We start from the raw sequence: 24,465 nt of genomic DNA on the forward strand, positions 1-24,465 counted from the left end.
GTGGTGGGTTACCGGTGTTGGTAGGCTTTTATGCAAAAAGAAAAAATTGAGAGGTGGGTTACGTTATTATGGAAACCACTATACTTTAGCTTATATATATATATATATATATATATATATATATATAATTCCTTGGATATGAATAAATCGAATGAAATATGAAGGAATCGACTTTTGATACATCATATTATCATGTACCAAACGAAAATTTGATAGTAAATAAAGTACTAGATAATTTTGAGATATTTAAATTTAAATTTAATTAAAATTTAATAATTATTATCTTACTCGAATACAATTAAAATTCAATATTAAAAATTCAAATTCGATTATTGATACTTGTAAACACTTGAACTCGAATTCAAATTCGAAATAAATATAAATTTAAAATCAATTTATATATATATTATTAATGAAAATTAAATTAATAAATTAAAATTAATTCATAAAAATAAATTAAATTTCAAAATTATGTTTAAAATATTTAATGGATTTTAGTAAGTATATTTTATTGATTAATTATACATAACGTATAAATAGAAAATTAATATATACAACTAAAATTATTATTTATAATAAGAATCAGTTATTCACATCGAATAATCATTACTCGAACTCGTTATAGATGGTAATATTGCTATTTAAACTTTACTCAAATTCGATTATAAAATATTTTAATTTTATTTAATTAAATTAGATAGCATAAAGTACTTATTATCATCCTTTGAACCGAACAAACAAGCATGATCACACATCCAAAAATACTACCCTAGTGGGATATTTGTCTTGGTGGGTATACATAATCCCTTAAATCAACATCAAACAAATTAATGGAGAAGAAGACCGAGGAAGCCACGTGCTTGTCATGTAAACCTTAATTAATATCGATATCAAACCTTATAGTAACAAAGCTGGATAGAATTAGTACGCAGGGTTAAATAACGTATACAATAATACAATGTTTTTTTATATAAAGAACAAACTCAGAAATACGAGGGAATGGAATGATAGATTATACGGAGTAGGGAAAGAGATAGGAACTATGACCGACAGGCAACATGGAGATTCAGACAGGACACGGGGCGGCATCTCTTTCGTGGGATCGTCCCATTCAACAAACACTATATTGTTCGGGGAAGAGTTATGGCCCCAGCGGTCGTCTTTAATTAGGTTTTAGATATGATTTTATTATTAGTAGGACACCACCCCATTTTTCCTCTCACCGTACGTGATCCCATGCTCTTTGCCTCTTTTGTTGCTTTTTCGCTCCTAATACTTCTTTAATTCTCTTCATACACTATTAAAATGGAGGATTTTACTATTGAATTTTTCCGTCTGTATTCGAAGATTTCATAATAAGTCGTTATAAAAATTATTCTATTACTGATGGTTTACTCTATCAGTAACTCAGCAAATTCGTTAATATTTGGTTTAGTCGGGATCAATTCCTATTCGTCAATGATTTATCGATAAATGATATAATTAAATTTTTTGTTTCTAAATAATGAGACAAATAATTAATTTTGTCATTTTTAAATAACATTAAGAGTAGTAATTTTGTTTTTATATGATCCTTTTAAGGTTACATCTCCAATGAAAGCAATACCAACTATCTCAGTCAAATCTGAGTTGGATCATTAATTAAAATTGATAGGTATTTCAATCTCCATACGTCCATTTGCTATCCGTATTTTCTACAATTAGAGCATTTTAGATGAAATTATTACTCAGTACTGTAAATAGGCAAGCAATGAAGTACATGTCAAAGAGGCATGCGAGTATTATACGTGTCAAAGGTCTCTCTCATGCACTTTCCTTCCTACTTTTCATTTATAAACTTGAAGACGATTGCTTCATATATATATATATATAATTGGAAGATATTTGAATTTTACTTTTTATAGAAAATTATTTATAAATTAATAAATTAAATATTTAAATGTATATATACATATAATTGGAAGACATTTAAATTTTACTTTTTGTAAAAAAATTATTTATAAATTAATAAATTAAATATTCAAATGTGTATATACATATATGAAAAATAAAATTAAAAAACTTTTATATTATATTTTTACTTACAGTTTTTGCTGGTTAATATTTTTTTATATAAGGCACCATGTAATTTTTTTTTATAATAAACATTCCGTGAATAACTTTAGTACTCATAAAATTAAACTGCTAATTTTATTTAATTCTTGTTTATTTCATTTGCTAATTACAATATTTTTAAACTCAAAAAATTTGAGAATTACAATTTGGAAAGCGGAATTGCATGTAACAAATTAAAATGATAATTAGAAAAGATATTCAATGTCTCTTAAATTAAAAGTATTCTAATAAAAATCTCTATAATTGTCGTCAGTTGATTTCAAATTCTAACAAGTGGCCGATGAAAAGGAAAGGAGTTTTGAAAAGTTTATGTCGTTACAGATGGAGAAATGGTACAAATAGATTGAGTAGGTCTTGAATGTTCATCAGTTACGATAGCATATCCACTACAGCAGTTAGCAATGCCTGGCAGGGGAAACCAAAGAACCTGGAGCAACGTCGAAACAGCTAGGCAGACCCTACAGATTTCTGCCTTCTTCGGCAACCTTATTAACTCTTAATGATTAAGTGGGGTACAAGAGTTACAATATTTAATTTATTAATTAATACATAATTTTTTATTTAAACAATAATAGTTCGAATTTATTTTCTCTCAATTATATCAAAAATTGAATACAAAGAGCTAACTCTAGAATGCGGGTTCCACTGGAGGAGATAGGGGCTCGGGAGAGGTAAGTGAGGACTGTGAGTGCGAGGAAGATTGGGGTGGAGCCACGGTTTGCGACCGTATGTCTCCAACCGGCAATTGAGGATTTTGGGGTGGTTCACTAACCAATACTGGAGGGTTGAGAAAACTTGGTCCATCTTGAAACTCACGCATCACCAGATTGGTGGTAGAGACGGCGGGTTGGAGGCTCCATATGTCGGGAAGTTGAATGCTTTTTATGTCAAGAAGCCAGGACCCTCATTGTGTTTGCATCCTTCATTTCCTCTGGTCTTTTTTCTCTTTATGGCGGTAAACTAGGTGCAGGGGGCATAGGGCTTCCAAGCCCTTCTCTGCCCCATGCATGATGAACAGAAATCCCCTGCCCCTCACGTGACCCATTGATACAGTCAGGCCATCTGTCCTATCATGTCCTGTCATTTTTAACACGTTTGAAAGGGTTACTGCTGCGCCACCCATGTGGTGGCTGACACCCACTCTTGTTTTACCAGTGTTGGTACGTTTTTATTAAAAAAAAAAATGAGGGGGTGGGCTACGTTATTATGGTAACCACTGTACTTTAGCTTACAATTTTATGCAATTGTGCCAGCTAATAGCTGGTCTCCTTTCTAATGAATAAGCTTGCAAAAGAATTTCAACCCACATTCTACCAAAAGAAAATATTTGAATTGATATTTATCATATCTCTAATAGATAATGAATTTGGAATATATTATAGTTATATATTCCAATTTCCTTCTTCTGTATAAAATATGTTATGTGGATATATATTTGAATCTTTACTAATTTATAATTTATAAATAATTCTTATAGTCATCTTCACCATCAAATCTTTATAGGCAAAAATTAAATTAGCAAATATAATAAACATAAGACAAGTTTCCTCCCCTGAATAATAACAACTGCTTAACACCTATAAGATTAGTGTGCATGGAAAGAGATTCGTCTGTTTAAGTTTTTAGTCTTCCCCGTTAATTGTCTATTTAATTTAATTTCAATATGCTAATTAAAGATCAATTCTAATAATACTCGTTCATGGATCAGAAGCCTCCCTATGAAGCTAAATTACCTTGTTCAATAATTAGTCATTTTAATATTGAAAATAAAAAAATGAAAAGCTGTTTACAATTTAGAGTTATTCATTCCAGATAATATTTTGATAATTAAAGCGGAATGAAGAAATAACATAAAGTGTACAATAAAATATTAGTAAGCGTATTCCGAGACCTTAGTTACATATCAATTCTATTCTTGTACCGTATAAACATATGCTAATCTTCAAAAAATGCTTGAATGCAAATCTTAAATAAAATAAAACTAGTTGTATGTCTAATACCCCTTCAAGTATTCTACAATAACATTTAAGTCATGTAGTTAAAGTCATATATTTCATTTATCCTTCTTGTTTCTTTTCGAAGTTGCTCTTTGTGAAATAAGAGCTTGCAGTATTTGAGTCTATATATATACAAATAAAAAATTAAATAAGCATTATAGTCAAAAATAAAAAAGAAATAAAATTTGTTTATTAAATGCATAAGAATTTTCTTATTTAAATCCACCAAAGTAGAACTTCCTTGGCAACATATGAGAGTTCATTGACAAGAACAACAAAAAACCCTAACTACCCAATTACTATGATTATGCTTATCTCCTTTAGTTCTTCAAAAACTAAATTCTACTTCTTTGACATATTTATTGTAAAAATCATAAATATCTTGTTATGTTTCAAACTCCATTCCAACTTTTGGAATAGTTTCTTTTGACATATGTGCATGAGCTGAAATCATAATATTAGCATTAGAATCAATCATGTTTAATCTTGCTTTGGATTCTACTCCTCAATTAGTTCAGTTGACAAGGGAATATATCATCTTCGTTAAATTTCAATCTTCAGCATAATTGATCTTTATTTATTGTATTTATAGTTTTTTATCGATAATCAAAAAAATAAAAAATGAAGAAATTTAGTTATCTTTTAAATTACTAGAAAGATCATATCCTATTTTAATAAAATTTCATTTCATATATTTAAAAATTAATTAATTAAATATAATTAATGATAAAAAATACTTCAAATTTGAATTAACATTAAATAAATTGTAAAATTTAAAAAATAAAGAATCAAGAACAAAGAAACAATTACAATTACATTACGATTACAAATTACAATTACGATGCACTCGAGCATTTAGCTTATTGGTTGATATATTATCTTTTTACTTAAAAAATAGGGTTTGAATCCCTCTTTTTCCAATTATAAAATAAAATAGAAACAATTACGATGAAAAGAATGATTAAGTTGAACGTTACATTAATGCTTTGAAGATTGATAAGAAAGATGTGTTATTTTATTATTTTAAACCTAATGATGAAAAAGATGTTGTAAGAAGTTTCAAAGCACGGTTTAGATTGCTTTTCTCTAATTGCTTTTAGGTGACGTTTAATATTTTATAATGTAATGTGATTATAGGTAATGTGATTGCAAGTAATGCAATTGCAGAAAAAATAACATTACAGTATTTGGTATGCAAACAAAATAATGATTAAAATATAAGAAAGATAACATTGTAGCGTTTGATTTACAAGTACTTTGTTGAAAACGTAATGTTAATTTTTAAAATTATCCATATTTATTAAAATATAAATTTAATATACTTATATTTTTCATTGTTAATTTTTATATAATCTCATCTCTTAATTATATTTTTAATGTCATATATTTTATTTTCATTTCTTATTATAATCTTATATATTTTATTTTTATTGTTTTAATATAATTTTTTATATTATATATTTTATTTTAATTTCTTTTATCTATATTATATAAAATTTAATTTCTTTTATTTTATTTTAATTTTTAATTCTTATATTGTATATTTTATTTTAATATTTTTTATTTTAATTATAATATTCCAAAATATTTTTAACAAAATAGTAAAGTTAAAAAGTAAAAATATCTTTAAAAATATTACAAAGTGTAATGTAATGTGATTATATTAATTTTAAACTGCAATCACATTAAACCTTTTAATTATAATACAATTATATTACAATAATTTATTATAAAATAAATATTATAATATAATTTAAATAAACATATTATAAAAAATATACTTCCACTTATCCCGTACCAAACATTATTTTAGCGTTATTTCAATGCCGTTAGTTTTGAGCACTAACCCTGCAGACGCCGTTAAAAGCTACAAGTCATGATGGGACAGATGGCCTGAACATATCAATGGGGACAGAAAACTGAGGGCACGTGACGGGGGCAGGGGATATTCAGGCATGATGCGCTTTTTTCACGTGAACCAGAACACAATTTATATTAACTCTGTCGGAACAAAAATGTTCTGTCGGGACCTCCACAATAAATTTTTGTCAAGTATCTATACGATGCTTGTGTTGTGGTGTAAAATATAATATTTTCATATCTAAATAAAAAGTAAGATTCAACACTATTAATCAAAAAATAAATAAAATTTAACTAAAACAACAAGGATAAGATTTTGGGCTGTGGATCCATAGATTGGCCTAGAAACCAAGCTCTCCTCTGAAAACCTTAAAAAGTCAAGCCTCTTGGGCCACGGCTTGCAAATCCATTATGGTATTTCTCGATGAGGCTGAAAATGGATTTTGCCATTTTGGATTATGCTTGAAAATACAAAGTTTTGTTCATTGCTCAGCCCATCAACAAGTTTAGTCGATTTTGCTTTTATCATCTAGCAATGGGCTGTAAAACAATTTCAAGTAGTAGGTTAATCGACAATTCTGAAATCAATAAAAACAACTAAAAAAAGATCTTTTCTCCTGATTTATTTCACCAATCATATTGCCACATACCAATTATATTCGAATGGAATAACATTATCATCGAAAAAAGGATTGAGACAGCAGAATCAAGAGCGTTTATCCTTGTCACCAATCCGTTTCTTGGCATAACTCTTGCCATGAAAGTCAACAAAAAGAGCCAAAAGAGAGGCATTGAAAACAGCATTGAAACACCAACCCCAGATTCCTGAACAACCCGATCCCGTAAAATGGTAGTAAAGCATCAGAACAGAAACTAGAAAGCTGAACACGAACTGCACAATCTGGCAATCCGTAACCAATCTCTTCCACTTCGGGCGCATCCCCATCGCGCACGATAGATAGTAGAAGTACATTACTACATGTACGGTCGCATTGGTGACTAGTGCCACGGGGAACAAAGACTGGCAAGTGTGTAACCAAAGGTAGCACATGACAACTACGGTTCCATGGTGATAGACGTGGAGAAACGTCAGCCGCTGCTTTGATTTGCTTAAGATAATCAACAGGGTATCTACGAATTCAAGAATCTTGGAGAGGTAGAAGATGTTGGCCCAGAAGAAGAGTGGGCCCGCGGGAAGGGTGTCGGGAGGGAAGCAAATGATGTGGTGCAAGGGAGATGAATGGGAGATGATGGAGAGGCTACAGCCAAGGGCCATGATGAGGGAAACGAGGAAGAGGGTGAGGGAGTGGAGGGCTGTGATGGGTTTGAGGATGTGGGTTCCAACTGAAGGAAGCGGGGTTCGGGAGAGGACGAATGTGAGGGAGAAGTATGTGAGGACTGTGAGAGTGAGGAAGAGTGGGGTGGAGCCAAGGGTTTGACCTTCAGTCCATCGGAAATGGAGGATTTTGGGGTGGTTCACTGACCAATACTGGAGAGTTGAGAAAACTTGGTCCATCTTGAAACTCACGCGTCACCAGGTTGTTGCTAGAGGCGGCGGCTGTGGTTGTCAGAGGATGGCGATCGACGGGATGCAGGGCCTTGGATTTGACGGCAAGTTCAATGCTCTTGACGGCAAGAAGCCAAGACCCACATTGCGTTTGTTATCCTCTTTTTCATGTGGTCCTGCTTCCATAACTACGTATTGAGGATTGGATGTTGCGGTAGTGGTTAGTTTTTAAGTAGCGTTTGCCACGCGGACAGTGGTACATCGAAAGTCATAACATATTTTTTACAATATTCAATTAAAATATATTACGGCAAACGCTGTAAGTTATTGAAATGTAATCATATTATAATTAATAGATATAATGTAATAATTAGATTATAATATATTTTGTAATATGTTTAAAAATATTTTTATTTTTATTTTTATTTTATTATTTTATTAAAAAATTTTATAATATTATAATTTATTTTTTTATTATTTTCAAATAGTCACAATGATTATTAAAAAAATTTATATATTCTTTTAAAAAATTAAAATAAATTATATAATATAAAAAATTATATTAAAAAATAAAATAAAATATATAAAATTATAATAAAAATAAAATATATGATATTAAAAATATATTTAAAATATAATATTGTATAAAAATTAATAATATAAATATAAATATTTTAAACTTATATTTTAATAAATATAATTTTAACAATTAATATTATATTTTAATAAAATATTATAATTTTTTATATTTTAATTATTATTTTATTTATATATTAAGTATTATAATATTATTTTTATAATTATATTATTTATAATTACAATACTTATAATTAGATTACATTGTAAAATATCAAATATATTTTGATGGGTTACTTAAATTTCGATGAGCTAGACTGAAAGGCTTGTTGCTCTATGGGTTTCGACCTTTGAGGCTAGCGGCGAGGGACGGGCCACCCAATGACATCACTGCTCTTCAGGAAAGAGAAAGGAGAATAGAATTTCATGGGGATCAACCATACGGCTATAGCACCTGGGGAAAAACACATGCCAAATGACAATTACAGAAAATTGTGACACAGCGGACTTGTTCAAATGATAAAAAGATGGCAAGACTGGAGAGGAAACTCCATAATTATGCCTTCTACTCTAGCTCAAATATAGAAACTATTGAACAATTAACTGCACAGTGCTCTATTACAGTTCATCTAAGAACAAGTATCTGCCAAAAATATTGCTTCCAACTTATTTGGGGTGCAAAAGCAATCAAAGTGACTCTCAACTTAAAAGTGTAGCACTTCATTGAATAGAACAAATATTTAACATCAAATCGGAACAAGTAGAAGCAGTCATGAACTCTCCTCCAAAATAATCTTCATGTTACAGTTAACGTGCTGGTGCCATGAGGTGATCCTTTAGCCAGCAGTCAGAACTACGCAGAAATCACAGCATGTCCACACCTTGTTGAGGGTCTTTTTGTATCGGATTCTCTCCATCAGGCAGCAAAATTGGAAGGCAACGGTAATTATGTCAACTCTCTACACAGAGCTTGCAGTTACCTTCTTCCGGACAATCCTCTTTCTCCGGGCCTTTGGAGCATCGACAGCAGAATCGGCATTTCCTTGTCTGATGCCAAGAAGTCCAAGACCAGAAACAAATGCATTCTTGGATATAAACCATTCAGAGGATGACCTAGTCCCATCATCAGACGGTCTGTTGTAAGCCTTCAAGAGGTCATCTGACTGAACCAGCGGATCTGCCTCAACACCTAGCCAAGCCAACCTTGATCTCTCTCCTAATTGAACATTTAAAACCCTGCATAGGACCAGTCAGGTGAGGTTAAAAAACACACACACACACACACAAACTCCATGAAAGTAACAAACAATGATGAGTTCAAAGTGCAAAAAGCATCAATTTAAAACCATCTTCCAAATGATATAACACTAGCGCCCGATGGTTTTGTTTATTAAGATCCTGAGATAAGTAACCATGACACAAGGAATAACAATAAGAAAGGTATTAGAGATCCCTTGATTAAGTTGAGAATTTTAGAGAACAGTTTTAGAAAATATAAAATGCATATGGCTATATTTTAGCAGTACATACAGTGAAAAGGCATTGAGAAGTATAAAGAAATTCCCAATGAAAAGTATTAGAAGTGCTTAGCACAACATAAACAAAAGAAGAGGATGTGTGTGTGTGTCTTGGGGGGGTGGGTGGAGGTGCAAGGGACAGATAGAGACCTTAAAGCTGTGCTGAAGAACAATGCTACTCCAATGACATCAAAATGGTTGACCATTGCTTGATCGAACCCACACAAAAGCTGATATCTAAGGTTAGCATAGAGTCCAAGGAAAGCACCATAACTAAGTGCATTAGTACTCACAGACGGTATTGTCACAGATAACCTGCCAATATTTTTAAAAAAATGCCCACCATTAATACATTAGTAACAAGCCAGTAACAGCAAGAAAATTTTCTTTTTCCAAATAAATTGAACAAAATGCTAAATGAAAATTTGGCTAAACTACTTACTTTTCCTTCTTTTTACCGGCCAAGAAATTTGACAAAGAACCTTGCACTGCTCCAGCAGTTAATCCAACAATACACAACTCTGCAGCCTTGTAAAAAAGAGAATGGATTCTCTTTTGCAAGTCAAATTCTCTAAGTGGGTAACTGCGTTCGAATATATTGTTTGGAAGCTTCTGCAATGTGTTTTGCAAGTCAAACCGGAAGGTATTACCATAAGAACGACAAGGAGCAAGAGACCAAACTACAAGAGCATTGCAGGCTGCTAGTGTGAGCACATTCATAAGTGCCAGATCCCATTCTTGCTTAATCCTGTACACAAAGCAAAGCAAGTGTTTATTAGTTCAATTTACCAAAATGGATAAACAAGGCAAGCATTTATCTAATCATGTAAGAAAAACCACCTATCCTTTCGATTCTTCAACTCCCACCAGACAGAAGAGCCAATAGTAGCAACCTCCTCTAAAAGAAGCCTGTACAGAAAGGCAGGATCCGCAAGTATCCTGAAAATAAAAGATTATACATAAGTATCCAATGGCAGACATGCTGTGAGCAAATAGTCATTTCATTCAGATTGTTAGAGACATCCATGAGAGGTGCATAAGTGCATATCCGGGGTTACCTGCCAATAAATGCCCTAGACATTCCTTGAGGAAGTGTTCGAGAAATAAATCTACTAGTGGTTGGTCTAGCATTCATCGCTAAGAATTTTACCATTTGCGCTGAACTGACCAATCCCTGAAGGCAAAAATTTTTAGTCAGCATCTAACTGCAAAGCAGAAAATCCTTGACTGATAAAGCTATAAGAAGTTACTAAACCATTTCATAAGCTTGTCGTAAGCCAGCAGGCAAGTCCATCATTGTCTTGTGCCACTCATTCAGTACAGCATCGACGAATTTTCGATCAAAAAGCTGGAAAAAAATGATGGAAAATCAAATTTATGTGAAAATTTATTCCTTAAGCATTTGACCAAAATAAGTTGCTAAAACATGCATAATGCATCTGTTGGACTTTGATCTCCTACCTCTTCAAGAAACATCCGCCTTCTGAATAGTCCACCCTCTTCTCCCTCCCCATCATCATCAAAGTCATCAAAGTAATCATCATCATCTCCATCATCATCACCTCCATCTCCACCTCCATGGTTAATTTTCTTTCCAATATCTCCACCACCTCCCCCAGTTGCAAGCTGCAATTTCAAATGTATAGCTGATCCTTTCAAAATTTTGGATAATGTTTACAAGGAAACAAATGAAACAAACAACTCAAAGAAAAACCACATATCATTTACAATAAAAACATCAAACCTCACCCTCAAACCACTATCAGAAAATTATTGAGGTTAATAATAGTACAAGGAGCATCAAAACCAAAATCCTCATATCTAACCAACAGACATAGCATAAATATACAGATATTGAAATAATAAATCAGCATGAACCTGAAGTATAAATAACTCTTAGACCAATCCATAACTTGTTATCTAATCATTATTTTAAAAAAACAACTATGTATTCAAAATTTAACATGTACATGGCAGGCTCACCAAAGAAGATATACCTAAACATATTTAATTGTCAACATTGTTGTGGGGTTTTGTTCCAGTCTTCCACCAATGGAGAATATGATCATTGCAAGGATGGGATAGAAACAGTAATCCATTAAGCTAGTTAACTCAAAGATGTATTGAGCTTCAGTATTGTATATACTACGGTCTGTTGGATAGAACATCCAGTTATAACTAATCAACGTAGTTCTATTTCGTGCGATTGAACCCCCAATTTGAGAATACACATTTAATTATGCTCGTGATTATGAAAGAGAGACCCTTAGATTTTCACAAGTTTTAGAAAAAGAGAAAACCTTCTAACAGGAAGTTATTCTATTTTCTCTTTAAGCTTGTATAACAGAAATAGGGTAAAATTTCCATTTGAATTCATTCACTAAATAGAAATTCAACAAATGTCATGAAAAATACTTTTTATTGTTAATTAATAGAACAGAACCTCTTTTCTCCGCACATTTAATAAAACAATTCAGTCTTTAAATACTCCTAACTAAAGTTTTGAACTTTTGATGCCTAAAGACTCAACCATTTCTACCTCTAATATCAAGAAAAAATAAATACTTAATACCCATTTCTCAATTCAGATTAACTAACATTAAAATTAACTCTCGAGGCCAGAACTAAGATTTTGAAAACTAACCTCAGGGCTAGACGTGGACTGTTTCTGAGACAAATCAAGCTTCCCTTTCTCCAAAGTAACCGCACCATACGCACCGTACTGTCCTCCCTTCATAACCGGCCCCACCTCACCCGAACCGGACTCCACTGGCCCCGGTGACGCCAAGAAACAGCGCTCGAGAGCAGCCAAAGAGCATTCTCCACAGTCTAAAGAAGCAGACGAACATCTCACGGTCAGATTCTTCCTAAGCTTAACGGACAACGGATGAGCCGGCGGCGGCAGACTCGGTTTTAACAATAAGGTCTTGGGTAGTGGTTGGAACATTATATGAGACATGCTTCTGTTTAAGGGTCTGTGTTTAAATGGAGAGAAAGCTTAAGTCTTTATACTCTTTTCCGATAAAATTTTTCCTAAAGAAAGGTTTCCCTTTATTATTTTTTTCTCTCTCTCAAGAGGGAGAGAAAGCGAAGAGAGAGAGGAAGAAGGGATTGTGGGGGGTTTTGATGGATAGTTCAGCCGACTACAAGCCAACCCAATCCGATTGCAAAGGAAAAAAAATAATGAGTCGATCCGGGTGGTTCTAGCGATTGGAATCAGCCGACTCGGTGAGTTCGGGTCGTGTCGTTATCGAGGTGCGGGCTCATTTTCTTTGGGCCACACGGACAAAAGTGCAAACCTGCAAACCACTTTCCAGCCACCAAATTACATTGACAATTAAATATTTTTTATTTTATTATAAAATTCAAAATAATATTATTTTTTTATATTTTACAACTTTTTCTTGATTTTATTTTATTAAAAGATAAAAATTTGGATCACATTACAATTCAAAACAATATCAGATTTTATATTCAAATTATAATGAAATTATTGTTTTAAAATTTAAAAAAATCATAATTATTAAATCGATCCTAATCATCTCATCCCTTTTCTTAGATTATAATATAATTTTAGTATATTTTTATAATAAAAAATTAAGACTCGTCGCATAAAAAGTTATAACTATTAAAAATTTATATTAATTGAAAAATCATGTCATATAGTGTAACTATTAAATTATAAGTAATTTTTTATGTAAAAAATTATATTTATTGTTAGAGTAATATTTAAAAAAAAAACTTCTAGATCAAAAAATTATGAAATGATTGAAAAACATATCTATTCAATAGTTTAGATATAATAAGTTATCTTTTTCATATTATAATTCAAAGATTATACCTTATATTAGAAATGATTGTTCGTCATTATTGAAATAATATTTTTATTTAAAAATTGTGTTTATTTTGGCATATTAAACAAATAAGATAAGAATAAATAATCAATAACAAGAGAAATGTTATGTAATGAATAAAAATTTAGAAAATAAATATAAACACCTTAAGTTATCATCATCTATTAACAGAGTTTAAATTTCAAATTTTTTATAATTTACTAGTTGTATAAAGCAGATTCTAAAATCAAACAATTTAGTAGCTTACATGTAACTGCAAGATAAAGTAAACATTAATTTCATTGTATCTGTAAAATTATTCCTGTAATTTCTCTTTGCATACGAAGTGATGAGATGAAATAAATCTTAAAAATAACTTTTATTGAAAACAAATATTAAAGTTAATTTTACCAATTCTTTTGAATTCTAACTAAAGAGCATTTACATGATGCACATTAAGATTCAAAACAAATTATAATCAAATTATCGACCCTTGCCTAAAAAAATATATAATATTATTAAAATGGATTCGTATTATTGCACGTTGTCCATCCTCATCAAAGAAAATGAGATTTTTTAAGATAAGATTGAAATTATTTATTTAATGTCAAACACTAGACCCATTTTTTATTCATTGTATAAAAACGAGAGCACAAAATAAAATTTTTTAATAAAAAAATCATTAATCACGGGAGAAATTTGTTAGGCAAAGATTTAGTATTTAGATTCAATTTTTTTTAATAATTTGCGTATATATTTGGGTGATGAAAAATCTCAAAAGAGGGATAGTCTTAACGCTTAATTTTCCAAATTTACAAAGAAAATGTTTTTGCGTTTAAATCTGGATAGATTGGAATTAACTTAGATTAATTATAAATTTAATACTTGATTTATAATAAAACAGTCAATTTGATATTTTTAAAAAATTTTCAATTAAGTATTACAAATCGACCCTAGCCACCCATTCCTCTCCTCCTTCCTTTTCCTCAATAATACAATAATTTGTTTGAGGAAATGAAAGTTGAAGTATTTGATTAGGATTTTTTTTCCCGTTACTAAATCGATAAGCTTACTATAATTTGATTGCCAAATTTGTAATTAACCCATTTTAATTTTGATGATAATTTACTTGGCTTGACAAAAGTTGGAGTATTCAATTAAAATTTTTTTTCTGGGTGCTAAATCGATAATTTCACTATAATTGGATTGCCAAATTGTAATTAACCCATTTTAATTTTGATGCCACACTCTCAAGGCAAAAATGGAGTCTTTAGGGAAACTGATATTCTACAAATAGGTTCCTGGAAACTACAGTGGGCTATGGCAGCAAGAAACCAAAGCCTCAGACAAAGGCTGCACGAAAGTAGTTGCAGTCATGGAAAGAGATATCAACAACGAGTTAACATCATTTCTCAGTCATCCTTTTCTTTTGCTACAAGAAAGACAAACTGGGGAAACTATAAACAGAAATCCAGGAAAAGGAATCCCTTGTTGTATATCCAGGAAGGTATCCTTTTCTCTCTTTTTTGTTCACAGATTAAACTTGATCGTATATAAGGAGCTCTGAATTCTTCTTCCTCAATCTCAGAAACGTTTCTGACAACCAAAAACCAATTCCCAGTCTCCCCATTTTCTTGCATAGCGAAAAACATGTCTCTAAGCCACCGTCCGCGGGTTACGGTCAATGGGATCCGAAGGATGAGAACCTACCATTACTTCTGGTGTCTCCATTGCCGACGCACCGCAAGGTTTTCCAATTCAAACCCATTTGAAACTTGTTGTCCCCATTGTTTTCGTATACTTAATCACGAGCTAGATGTGTCAAGGCCTAGGCTTAGAGCTGATCTGTCTGGCACTGACCCCTACCAAACCACTGCTCGGTTATTGGATACCTTGGCTACTGTTCTCGACCCTTCACCTATGCAGCAAAATGGAAATTTTGGTAGAAGAGCTCGTTGGAATTCAAGGCCTGAAAATGGACCTTGGATCACTCTGGATTTTGTTGAACCTCCTTACCAGCAGCCGAGCCCTATTATTGCTCCGTACCTAGAAGATATTGTTCCTCATGGAGTGCATAATACAAGCAACAACGCACTGCAGGATCAATTCGGCGATTTCACCGATGGCTTAACAGATAATGACAGGCCAGGTCCTCCAGCAGCAGCTGCTTCAGCTATTGAAGCATTACCAACCGTGAAAATCACTGAAACTCATCTGATCAACAGTACTCATTGCCCCGTTTGCAAGGATGAGTTCCAGGTTGGTGGAGAAGCAAGAGAGCTACCCTGCAAGCACTTGTATCACAACGATTGCATCGTGCCTTGGTTGAGCATTCACAACACTTGTCCTGTCTGCCGCTTTGAGATCAACGATGATTCCAACGCTACTGATGACGATGAAATTGGTGAGATCAACTTTGACAACATTGGCTTTGGCGTTGAAGATCTGGCAAATGGCCTAACCTGGTTGCGGACCCAGTTCCTCTCTTCGAGGCCTCTTCGTGCATTCTCTCATTGGACACGCAGACATCTTGATTTTCTTGACAGCAGGATCAATGCAACTAATTTCTTTCGTGAGGGTAGGATCTCTCGCCATTGCTTAGTCTTCTGCTTGCTCATGATTTATATAACCAACATTTGTGAGTAATTAACACAGCTACTATGTTTCCCCCCGCAGCTAGCTTCTGGTGGCCCTCTTGGCTCATTCTTTAGCTTCTGTCTGAACACCAACTGCCTGCAAACTTGGTATTTTCCAACCCTTTCCAAGGCAGGTATGTATGTATATATGTGTGTGTGTGTGTGTGTGTGTGTGTGTGTGTCCAACTCTATACCATACTAAATTTCAAGACATAAAGCATTGATGGAAAGAATGACAAGATGTTGGAGCCTTTAACAGGTATTTTACTTTTTTCTGGTCTTCCATGTCTGCTCTTCAAAATGCCCCATCAATTCACTTCAGGAGAAAATCTATAAAAATTTCATTTGTTTTCAAGATTTTTGCTGTTGTTAGCAAATTTTCTTAACTTGGTTCTTATCTTATCCTGCAGTTTCTCATCAAATGAAGGCAACATTTGTTTTGAGCTCCATGTTTGGTCTTTAGAAATGGGTGTTTATCTGCTTATTATGCTTAACTGGTTCTAGCAAGAAAGAAGATTTCATGTAAAAATTTTTATGAAAAATTCCCCCCTCCCTGGTTCATTATTGTACAGTCCACCTACTAAACCCTTCATTGAAAAATTAAAAGAGAACAACAACCGAAATAATAATAATAACAATTCAATATTGTACAGGCTTTCATTTATTTGTTATTTATTGATAATTTTAGAAATATTAAAAAATGCTATATTTTAAGAAAAAAGAAAAGGAAAAAAAAAGAAAGTTCCATTAGACAGCGCCACGTCAGTTTTACAAGTACAGGATGTTGTTCCTCCAAAATTGCACATGACCAAAGTCAAGGCTTAGAATCACTGCAGAGCAGTTTCAGTTTCGCCAGAGACACTGGTCTGGGTCTGGGTTGTGGATTGATGGGATCAGCTCTGCCTCAACCATTCCAATTCCAGTGGGACTTATGGGCCCCACTACCATCTTCGTTGTCATCATCAAGGGCAGGATCCAGACCCCTCCACGTTATCACTACAGCGGCTTCTCTCCGCCTCGGCCGCCTTCTCCGCCACCACCTTCGTCTTGGGTTTCTACTCCGCTCCTCCTTCAAGGTACCCTTAAATTACTTTTCTTACTCTCTCTCTTTCCATTTCCCATCAGGGAAAATCCCATCAAATTAATTGAATCTTTGAACTCTCTTGTTGAACAGAAACTCTCCCATCTATGTAATGTGCCTAGATTGAAGGATGTATGGTCTGAAACCACTTCCAACTTCAAGGGAATTGACATTTTTCAATTTACAAATGATGCTTTCTCATCACCATGTTCATCTTACTTATGTTTCTTCGATGGGGAGGAAACGAAAAGGGAATTTGGAAATGAGGGTAGTAGATCATTCGAAATGGGAACTTCCAGTTCCAGGAGAAATTCATTTAACAGAAGGAAATGGACCAACATCCTTATAGCTATTAATGTCTTGTAAGTCTTCCCATTTCAAACAATTACATCTTCATTCAACAAAATTGAGTTGCCTGTATAAAAACAAAATCCTACTCTTTCATTGTATTTGCAGAATTTATGTTGCACAACTGGCAACACAAGGGAAGCTGTTGCTTTGGGGAGCCAAGGTGGAGTCATATCTGTTTCGGTTTCATGGGATTTTCTGGAAACTTTGTGGTTATTTGATTATATGTTATGTATAACAGATCAATAGTCTTGTTGACAAAGGACAGATTTGGAGGCTGGCTACATCTTCTCTTTTGCATGCAAATATAGGGCACCTCATGGTCTGGTTTGAATCAGATGGTTTTTGAATTTCTTGACTGTGAAATGAAACTTCATTTGATTAGGAGGATTTGTTGTTTTCCAGATCAATTGTTATTCTTTGAATTCTATTGGCCCTACTGTGGAGAATATAAGTGGTCCGAGGAGATTTCTTGCAGTTTACTTAACATCTGCTATTTCAAGTAACAACTCATAAACTCTTTACAGTAGGTTATAATTGCTTACCTGCTAGTACAGTTTTTGACTCAATCACTTGAAGAAAATTAGGTGCTGCTACAAGTTACTGGTTTTGCAAAGCACCGGCAGTCGGTGCATCAGGAGCAATCTTTGGATTAGTAAGTCAGTTTGAACTCTTCACAAAATAAAATAGATGTTTTTAAGAACCTGTTTTAACTAATGGTGGTCTGCCTTGACAAAACTTAAGCATTGTCAAGCTAATTGTTTACTTTTATCTTCTTCCTTATCTCATTTGAAATTCTTTTGTTTATCTAGGTTGGCTCTGTTGCTGTGTTTGTCATGAGGCATAGAGGCATGATCAGAGATGCCAAAGAAGATCTACAACGTATAGCTCAAGTTATTTTCTTAAACATGGTATGATTTAAAGCTTTTGCAACTCAATGTTTAAGAACCAAAGGAACCGTAAAACAACCTATTGAAAAATCTGTCTCGTACATTCCAAATTAAGTCCCTTGACCTGCCAGATTTTTCTCTGCATGAGACAGATGCCTGAGTTGGTCTTGATTTATTCAAACTTTTGCTATGTTATTGGTCTGATGTATGATTCCCCTGAAAGAAATGTAGTGCCTAGTGTGCACCAGACAACTTCTTACAACAGATCACATGCTTTTGCTCCCACTTTTATGAGCTCACTGGTAATGAATGTTGATCATGCAGGTTATTGGGCTGATGTCCAAAGGCATTGATAATTGGGGACATGTAAGTCTAACTACTATGCCTTTCTACACAAGTGTGCTTGTTGGTATATGTCCTGTTTTAAATTCTATGAGTAGGGTTTGGTATTATAACTCGTAAGCATCTGCTTGTGCTTTTCTCTTCTCCAAAATGGTGTTTGAACTTTAATTCAATCATTGTTACTATTGAGATCGTTGTGAAATCTAGTTGATCAAAGAAATCTATTTACTTTCATTTGTCTCAATCACTTTTTGCCCTTTTTGTTCCTTTTGCTTTCTCTTATTTTAGTTCCTATGCTAATTTACAATTTCAGTTGGGAGGTTTGCTTGGTGGAGCAGCAATGTCCTGGCTTCTTGGACCTGCCTGGAAGTACGAATCTATGGCCAGCGATGGTCGAAGAATATTCTCAGACCGAGCTCCACTTTTTTACCTTATAGACAGAAAACGAAAACCTCGATAGACCAATTAAAAATATTGAATTCATCACAGTGTGTTCTTATAAATTTAGCCCGCTTAAATGGGAAGGGTCTGGTTTAAACTAATTGTAGACTGTGCACTTGTTTGCATAATTCTCTCTGTAAATTTATGCTAAACCCACCACCAAATTAAGCTCATCAATTTCTACCAGTTCCTTGAAAATATTTCTGTGAGGTTTCAATTTCTTGAAATAAGAATGCCAATCAGGAGTTATTGCTAGCCACTCAGCTTTTTCTGTTTTCGAGTTATCTTATAATCCTCCGTCAGTGCTCAGGAAGTAAATTGTTGAACTACAGTGCATATCAGCCAACCATGTTTGCTTAATCTGCAGCTCGTGTCATGCTGTTCATCCAGTTATCGATCATCTGTAAGCGAAATAGACATGGACCATCTGGAAATGATAAGGCTTACTCAGCATACACTCTCGAGGGTGGGAGAGGAAGGAAAACATTGCTTTTAGACCAGTTGGAACGCAACTCTAAATTGGTTTTGTGGAATGGTGAATGCCACCCACTGCAGAACAACCATCACTTTTGACTGGATTTGTGATGTGTTTTTTGTCTCTTATTTTCTTCTTTATTCTTTCCTTTCGTTATCCCATTTTGTCTGGTGCACCAAACACACCCAAAATGAACACGACACAACAACTAAAAGTCCTTAGATGTCTATTTTCTTGGAAGGTTGGAAGAAAACATGATGGCGTGCCGCCTGCCTGGTAGAACTAATGGCCTGATTTGAAAATAATGCAGATAGAGTTCGAGAATAGCAGAAATCCCCTTTCTGTTTTGGCATCGGCAAGAAACTAATAATCAAACCCAGTCATGAGAATCATCCCAGAGATGAAACTAAACCAAAAGGTGAATCACGGATTCATGAATTAGTGTTTTTCTCCCTCATTCGGGGATTCCATTCATCAAGGGGAAGCTACTCAACATGCTGAATTCATATAAATATATATACTCTTTCATCGTTCCTTCAGTATTATAAGACACTAGCTTTTACATTTCAGCATAACATGTTTCCCTTTTACCCGACATTACAGTTGCTCAAAAAGAACCAGCATATTCTTTACACTTGAATCAATATAAGAGATGGTTCTTCTTTAAAACCTGCATGGTGATGCCTGCTTCTTAAGTAGTCACACCATCTCTAGGGAGTTATTCCCTTTGGGAAAAACATCCCGGTGTTGTTTTTTTGTCGTGACATCATAAGCATTTGTAGTAAGATGAGTGGCCTGCCACCTCTCTGGCTTTGACCAGCAGTTCATCTTCCATCTCATTTACATGTACATTGCTTGCCTGAAGGAAAAGGAAAAAACTTCGAAACTTTTCACAGGTGCTTCTATCATCCTTGCCACATCAAAATTGAGAAATGAACATCCTCTATCATGGTCTTTTGGACGTCTCGGAGCTGTGGGTGGTATGATGCAAAATGTATCAATTCGATCATAAGAGTAGATGAAAGATCACAAGTCCAAAAAAGCCCAGTAACCAGACTTCCTTGGTTAGAACACGCACTGCTAAAGCTGCAAATGCATACAACAATCACAAATACAATATTTAGAATTAGCTATAATTTAGTAATACAAAGGAAACTAAAAACATATGCATATCCAACTGGCATTTCTATTGCCTAAACACATAAAAAAACATAGATAGATGCAACATGATGGAGATACACCAATACTACTGTCACACTTGAACACATAGGTAGGAAAGCATATTTTTTCAGAAAGAAGATATAGCACATCAGACATAGTAAATCAAACCAGAATACAGTTTGAGAAAGTAAAGGATCATATTATATAAAATGGAAAACAAAGCATAAGAAGAATCATATATATAATTCACTAAGCATTAGTTGCATACATGATGGAGATGGCGCTGATGGAGACTGAGCAAGTGGTGCAGAAACTGGACCTTTCATACTTTCCATACCATGGCCTGGCCGAGACCCATAAGACACTGAAGGTAAAGGTGGTAGTTCTGGGGACAACTGTGACCGGGGACTCATTACAGGCGGGTGGTGAGGAATTAGGTTAGAATGAGATCTTGGTGAAGAACTTGGCGAAACTGCATGATGAGAGTATGGACAGGGGGGAGGGGGATGAGTCACTGCACTAGAGGGTGCAGGAGAAATTGGAGTAGGAGGAAAAGATGGGTAGGAACCACTTCCAGGACTTGGTGAATGCAGGGGACTATGAGCAGATGGAGAAGTAGCTTTGCACTTACGACAATGTGGAAGATGACGATGATGACTCTTGGGTGGTGATGCTGGAGAGTGAGTTGGTGGAAAAGTAGGATGTGGGGAAATTGATGGCCCTGGAGATGGAGCTGGTGAAGGAGTAGGAGGGGCAGCATGAAGTGTACCCTTCAGATAAGATGATAAGCTAATGCTTTTAACTTTACCAAAGACTGTGTTATTAAGACCAAGATTCTTTGCAGGAGAGTCTGTGATGGTTTGAGCCAACTGTTTTAATCTCTGCGGCAGAAGGCTGCCAAAATCTGACATGACTGAAGCCTGTACTATGACTGGGGAAGATATTGTGGAGCCATTTTTGTTTGTTAATTGCACAAACACATTCTGCAATGAAAAGAAATACCAAAAATTATGAATAAGTAGTACCAAAAGATAGGGCTCAAATATTATGGTATCAAAAGGTACAAAATAAGGTATGGAAAAGGCAAATAAGATCCTCTTTGCTCCCCCACCCCCCCCACCCCTAATTTCTGTCATTGCATGAAGAAACTTCAAGGTTTTAATTTCCTCAACTAGGGTTAAAATGCAGTTACTAATACATGATCTGGCATCTATAAATATATTCTACGAGCTAATCAAGAGCCACAGCTTCTTCAATAGCTGGAGAGATACAACAAAAGTTAGTTAAAGACCGAACACTTAAGATGAAGCGTGTTTCTTCATCTTTAACAGAATCAAATTATTAATATTCATGAATTTCAATTGCTTTGAATAATTTAGTAGCAAGAAGTTATCCAATTTCCACTTCCAAACACTATTTGACCCGATTTGAAGTCATGAGAATGGTAGTCTAGGGCTATCATAGATCCACCCAAAAACAAGCCATTGGTGAAATTGAAATGCATGACGTTGCTCGAAACAGATATCATACCTCATAAGACCTCAGACGAAGTCCATATTTCAACTGATCCTTTAATTCAATGAATTTGTCCTGTATTTCAGATATCGAATTATTCAGAGTAAAATTAAATAGAATCTGGGTTATCTGCCAGATGGAAGCAGATTGCACGGGGATTATAGTGATGCCTCCAGGAAACTTCAAAATCTCAAACTCAGAAGGCTGCCCAAAAATTGAAGTTGTCAAAGTCAGATTGGATTGCTGGAGGAACAGCTCGATTAGAGATGATCTCAGCACACTTAAAGATACTGGATTTATTGGAACATTTATGGGATCAGAAAGAACACCAAACACCACATTGGTAGAGTTAGATGCACCTGACTGGTGCATGGATAAGATAGCCACCTGTTGAAAATGAGTTGCTTTTAGATCAAGTTTTTACATAATATGGCAGAACACATATATTATATAAAGGCAGAAGTTAGGCGTAAAACCTTAGTATCAGGGACACCTATTTCTTCAAAGATATCATACTCTAACTTTCCAATATGCTGAACAAGCTCTGAAACTGGTTTCTGAAGTTTAAAGTATGCATGAACTGGCGCTGCAAAGAATAAATGGACATATATAAGCAACAAATGAGGAAAATTACTTATGGAACTACATCACTGAACTCAAAACGTCACTCAGCATGATGGAAATACAATCAATGAAAGGTCTTACTTCTACACACATTTAGGCCAAACTAGGAAAGGTCAATTCTAATCAAGCAACTGAAAACATTACCTAAGTTCTATAGTTCAGTTCAAGAAAGAAAAAGAAGACCATTGAGTTTGATTGAGAATTGGTTACTTGTATAATTGCACATGATCTTGCAAAAGATCACCCGTTTCTATATGATCAATCAATTATCAACTTTTAGGTATGAGAAACATAGCCCTTTTCTCAAAAGAAAAGGGGGAGAAAAGGCATTGAAACAAACCATTAATGCTTGCCCCTTTCACGAAAGAAGAAATACTCTAAATATAGAAAACAATCACTTCCGATTACAAAATTATAATTAGAGCCACACTTGAGTCATTAAATAAAATGCAATTAAATATTCAAAAATATAGTTCTTATTTGGAAATCTAAAAAGAACCTGCCCTCCCAGAAATGCTAGAAGAAGATGAAATAAATGCATTCCCATTTCACTAAAACATGAGCAGAAACTAATAAAACACCAACAAGGCAAAGTAACTACCATCCGCCGACCGGAAACATCAGACACTTATGAGAGAACAACAAGGCAAAAGCCACATTTTAGGATATCCTGATTCCAGATTTAAAATACAAATTTCGAATCTACAAAATCAAGACCAAGTACCCAGATGTAAATGAAGTACCAAGCAGCAATTTACAACAGCAGCCATCATGGAATCCTAGTTCAAACACAATTACAAGGTGAATGAAACATCAATTAGGGAAATACCCATTATCCCTCAACATTTGGAGATCCAAATTACACAACAAAAAATGAAATGAAAATAAACATACCCATTTGCTGGAGACATCATAAAAAACCGTAATCAAACAACAAAAATTATGCCAAAATTACACAATACCCACTTCAAAAATTAAACCCTAAATCACACAACGAGTATGAGAAAAAAAAATGAAGAACAGAAAAAGAACTTACCACTGAGCTTAATGGCTTGCTTAGCATCAAAGCCATACTTAACAGAGCGAAAAGGAAGGATCCAGAAGATCCCGGGCAACAAAACCGACAAAGTGAGAAACAAAACAAAAACACATCTGAAACTGAACTCATTTGAAAGCCTTGACAAAACCACCCAACATCCCCCATGCAAGCATCCTTGATGCCCTTGATTGCTCCCTGATTCAAGACTCTGCTCTCTTTGCTGCAGATTTGGGTCCTCATTTTTCCCCATTGAAAGAGCATCTGGAAAATACTTCTCTCTCTCTCTCTCTGCCCCTCTACCTCTCCTTGGGTCCTTTTCTTCCCTTTTCTTTCTTTACTTTCTCTCTCTAGAAAACTCACTTCTTCTAACAACAAGAAGAAGAAAGAAAGAAGAGCTTGCAAAATGGTTGAGAAAGAAGGGTGTGTGGATTAAGAGACAAGTGTTCATGGTGGGCATATGCCCCTCTCTCTCTGTATTAACTACTACAATTTTGACAACACCCTTTCT

At 34.2% G+C, this 24,465-nt stretch overlaps 5 protein-coding genes across 6 annotated transcripts; 2 read left to right on the forward strand and 3 right to left on the reverse strand.

Moving 5' to 3' along the window:
* Positions 1-6,298: 6,298 nt before the first annotated feature.
* LOC110418361 (uncharacterized) lies at positions 6,299-7,763 on the reverse strand. Of its 2 annotated transcripts, XR_016351330.1 has the most exons (2): positions 6,623-7,763; positions 6,299-6,512 (listed from the first exon to the last, which is right to left on the reverse strand). XR_016351330.1 is itself a non-coding variant. In XM_089783845.1 (1 exon), the coding sequence occupies exon 1, from the start codon at positions 7,486-7,488 to the stop codon at positions 6,679-6,681; it is 810 nt and encodes a 269-aa protein (XP_089639971.1). In that variant the 5' UTR covers positions 7,489-7,763; the 3' UTR covers positions 6,557-6,678. The 2 variants fall into 2 exon arrangements, 1 of the variants encoding a protein (XP_089639971.1); XM_089783845.1 differs by lacking the exon at positions 6,299-6,512 and having other exon boundaries at positions 6,557-7,763.
* An 829-nt stretch (positions 7,764-8,592) lies between these two features.
* Positions 8,593-12,692, reverse strand: LOC110417740 (plant/protein, putative (DUF3411)). Its single transcript, XM_021430239.1, has 8 exons — positions 12,217-12,692; positions 11,034-11,198; positions 10,828-10,920; positions 10,631-10,746; positions 10,413-10,511; positions 10,015-10,320; positions 9,723-9,887; positions 8,593-9,291 (listed from the first exon to the last, which is right to left on the reverse strand). The coding sequence occupies exons 1-8, from the start codon at positions 12,529-12,531 to the stop codon at positions 9,015-9,017; spliced, it is 1,536 nt and encodes a 511-aa protein (XP_021285914.1). The 5' UTR covers positions 12,532-12,692; the 3' UTR covers positions 8,593-9,014.
* Positions 12,693-14,738: 2,046 nt separating this feature from the next.
* On the forward strand, positions 14,739-16,220 carry LOC110417696 (RING/U-box superfamily protein). The gene is made up of 3 exons (XM_021430161.2): positions 14,739-14,912; positions 14,994-15,983; positions 16,082-16,220. Exons 2-3 carry the CDS (start codon positions 15,056-15,058, stop codon positions 16,114-16,116), a joined length of 963 nt encoding a protein of 320 aa, XP_021285836.1. The 5' UTR covers positions 14,739-14,912; positions 14,994-15,055; the 3' UTR covers positions 16,117-16,220.
* A 547-nt stretch (positions 16,221-16,767) lies between these two features.
* Positions 16,768-19,316, forward strand: RBL10 (RHOMBOID-like protein 10). The gene is made up of 9 exons (XM_021430160.2): positions 16,768-17,117; positions 17,216-17,484; positions 17,579-17,633; positions 17,712-17,792; positions 17,876-17,972; positions 18,058-18,125; positions 18,283-18,381; positions 18,685-18,726; positions 19,016-19,316. The coding sequence occupies exons 1-9, from the start codon at positions 16,929-16,931 to the stop codon at positions 19,160-19,162; spliced, it is 1,047 nt and encodes a 348-aa protein (XP_021285835.1). The 5' UTR covers positions 16,768-16,928; the 3' UTR covers positions 19,163-19,316.
* Positions 19,317-20,113: 797 nt separating this feature from the next.
* On the reverse strand, positions 20,114-24,459 carry LOC110417694 (hydroxyproline-rich glycoprotein family protein). Its single transcript, XM_021430159.2, has 5 exons — positions 23,955-24,459; positions 22,771-22,880; positions 22,310-22,681; positions 21,048-21,762; positions 20,114-20,704 (listed from the first exon to the last, which is right to left on the reverse strand). Exons 1-5 carry the CDS (start codon positions 24,205-24,207, stop codon positions 20,625-20,627), a joined length of 1,530 nt encoding a protein of 509 aa, XP_021285834.1. The 5' UTR covers positions 24,208-24,459; the 3' UTR covers positions 20,114-20,624.
* Positions 24,460-24,465: the final 6 nt, after the last annotated feature.

Source organism: Theobroma umbraticum, unplaced genomic scaffold (genome assembly GCF_002168275.2).
Source record: "Theobroma umbraticum cultivar Fairchild unplaced genomic scaffold, ASM216827v3 scaffold_50.0, whole genome shotgun sequence".
Lineage (NCBI taxonomy): Eukaryota > Viridiplantae > Streptophyta > Magnoliopsida > Malvales > Malvaceae > Theobroma > Theobroma umbraticum.

Excerpts from the sequence above, each read along its gene's own strand:
- LOC110417694 (XM_021430159.2), bottom strand. The coding sequence starts at position 24,207 with ATGGGGAAAAATGAGGACCCAAATCTGCAGCAAAGAGAGCAGAGTCTT. Across the intron at positions 22,881-23,954 it reads GCAAGCCATTAAGCTCAGTG|CGCCAGTTCATGCATACTTT; the intron begins GTAAGTTCTTTT and ends TATTCTTTGCAG. Across the intron at positions 21,763-22,309 it reads TTCGTCTGAGGTCTTATGAG|AATGTGTTTGTGCAATTAAC; the intron begins GTATGATATCTG and ends TTTTCATTGCAG.
- RBL10 (XM_021430160.2), top strand. The coding sequence starts at position 16,929 with ATGGGATCAGCTCTGCCTCAACCATTCCAATTCCAGTGGGACTTATGG. Across the intron at positions 17,634-17,711 it reads TGTTGCTTTGGGGAGCCAAG|ATCAATAGTCTTGTTGACAA; the intron begins GTGGAGTCATAT and ends TATGTATAACAG. Across the intron at positions 17,793-17,875 it reads CAAATATAGGGCACCTCATG|ATCAATTGTTATTCTTTGAA; the intron begins GTCTGGTTTGAA and ends GTTGTTTTCCAG.
- LOC110417740 (XM_021430239.1), bottom strand. The coding sequence starts at position 12,531 with ATGTCTCATATAATGTTCCAACCACTACCCAAGACCTTATTGTTAAAA. Across the intron at positions 11,199-12,216 it reads AGTCCACGTCTAGCCCTGAG|CTTGCAACTGGGGGAGGTGG; the intron begins GTTAGTTTTCAA and ends TTGAAATTGCAG. Across the intron at positions 10,321-10,412 it reads TTGAAGAATCGAAAGGATAG|GATTAAGCAAGAATGGGATC; the intron begins GTGGTTTTTCTT and ends CTTTGTGTACAG.
- LOC110418361 (XM_089783845.1), bottom strand. The coding sequence starts at position 7,488 with ATGGACCAAGTTTTCTCAACTCTCCAGTATTGGTCAGTGAACCACCCC.
- LOC110417696 (XM_021430161.2), top strand. The coding sequence starts at position 15,056 with ATGTCTCTAAGCCACCGTCCGCGGGTTACGGTCAATGGGATCCGAAGG. Across the intron at positions 15,984-16,081 it reads AACTAATTTCTTTCGTGAGG|CTAGCTTCTGGTGGCCCTCT; the intron begins GTAGGATCTCTC and ends TTCCCCCCGCAG.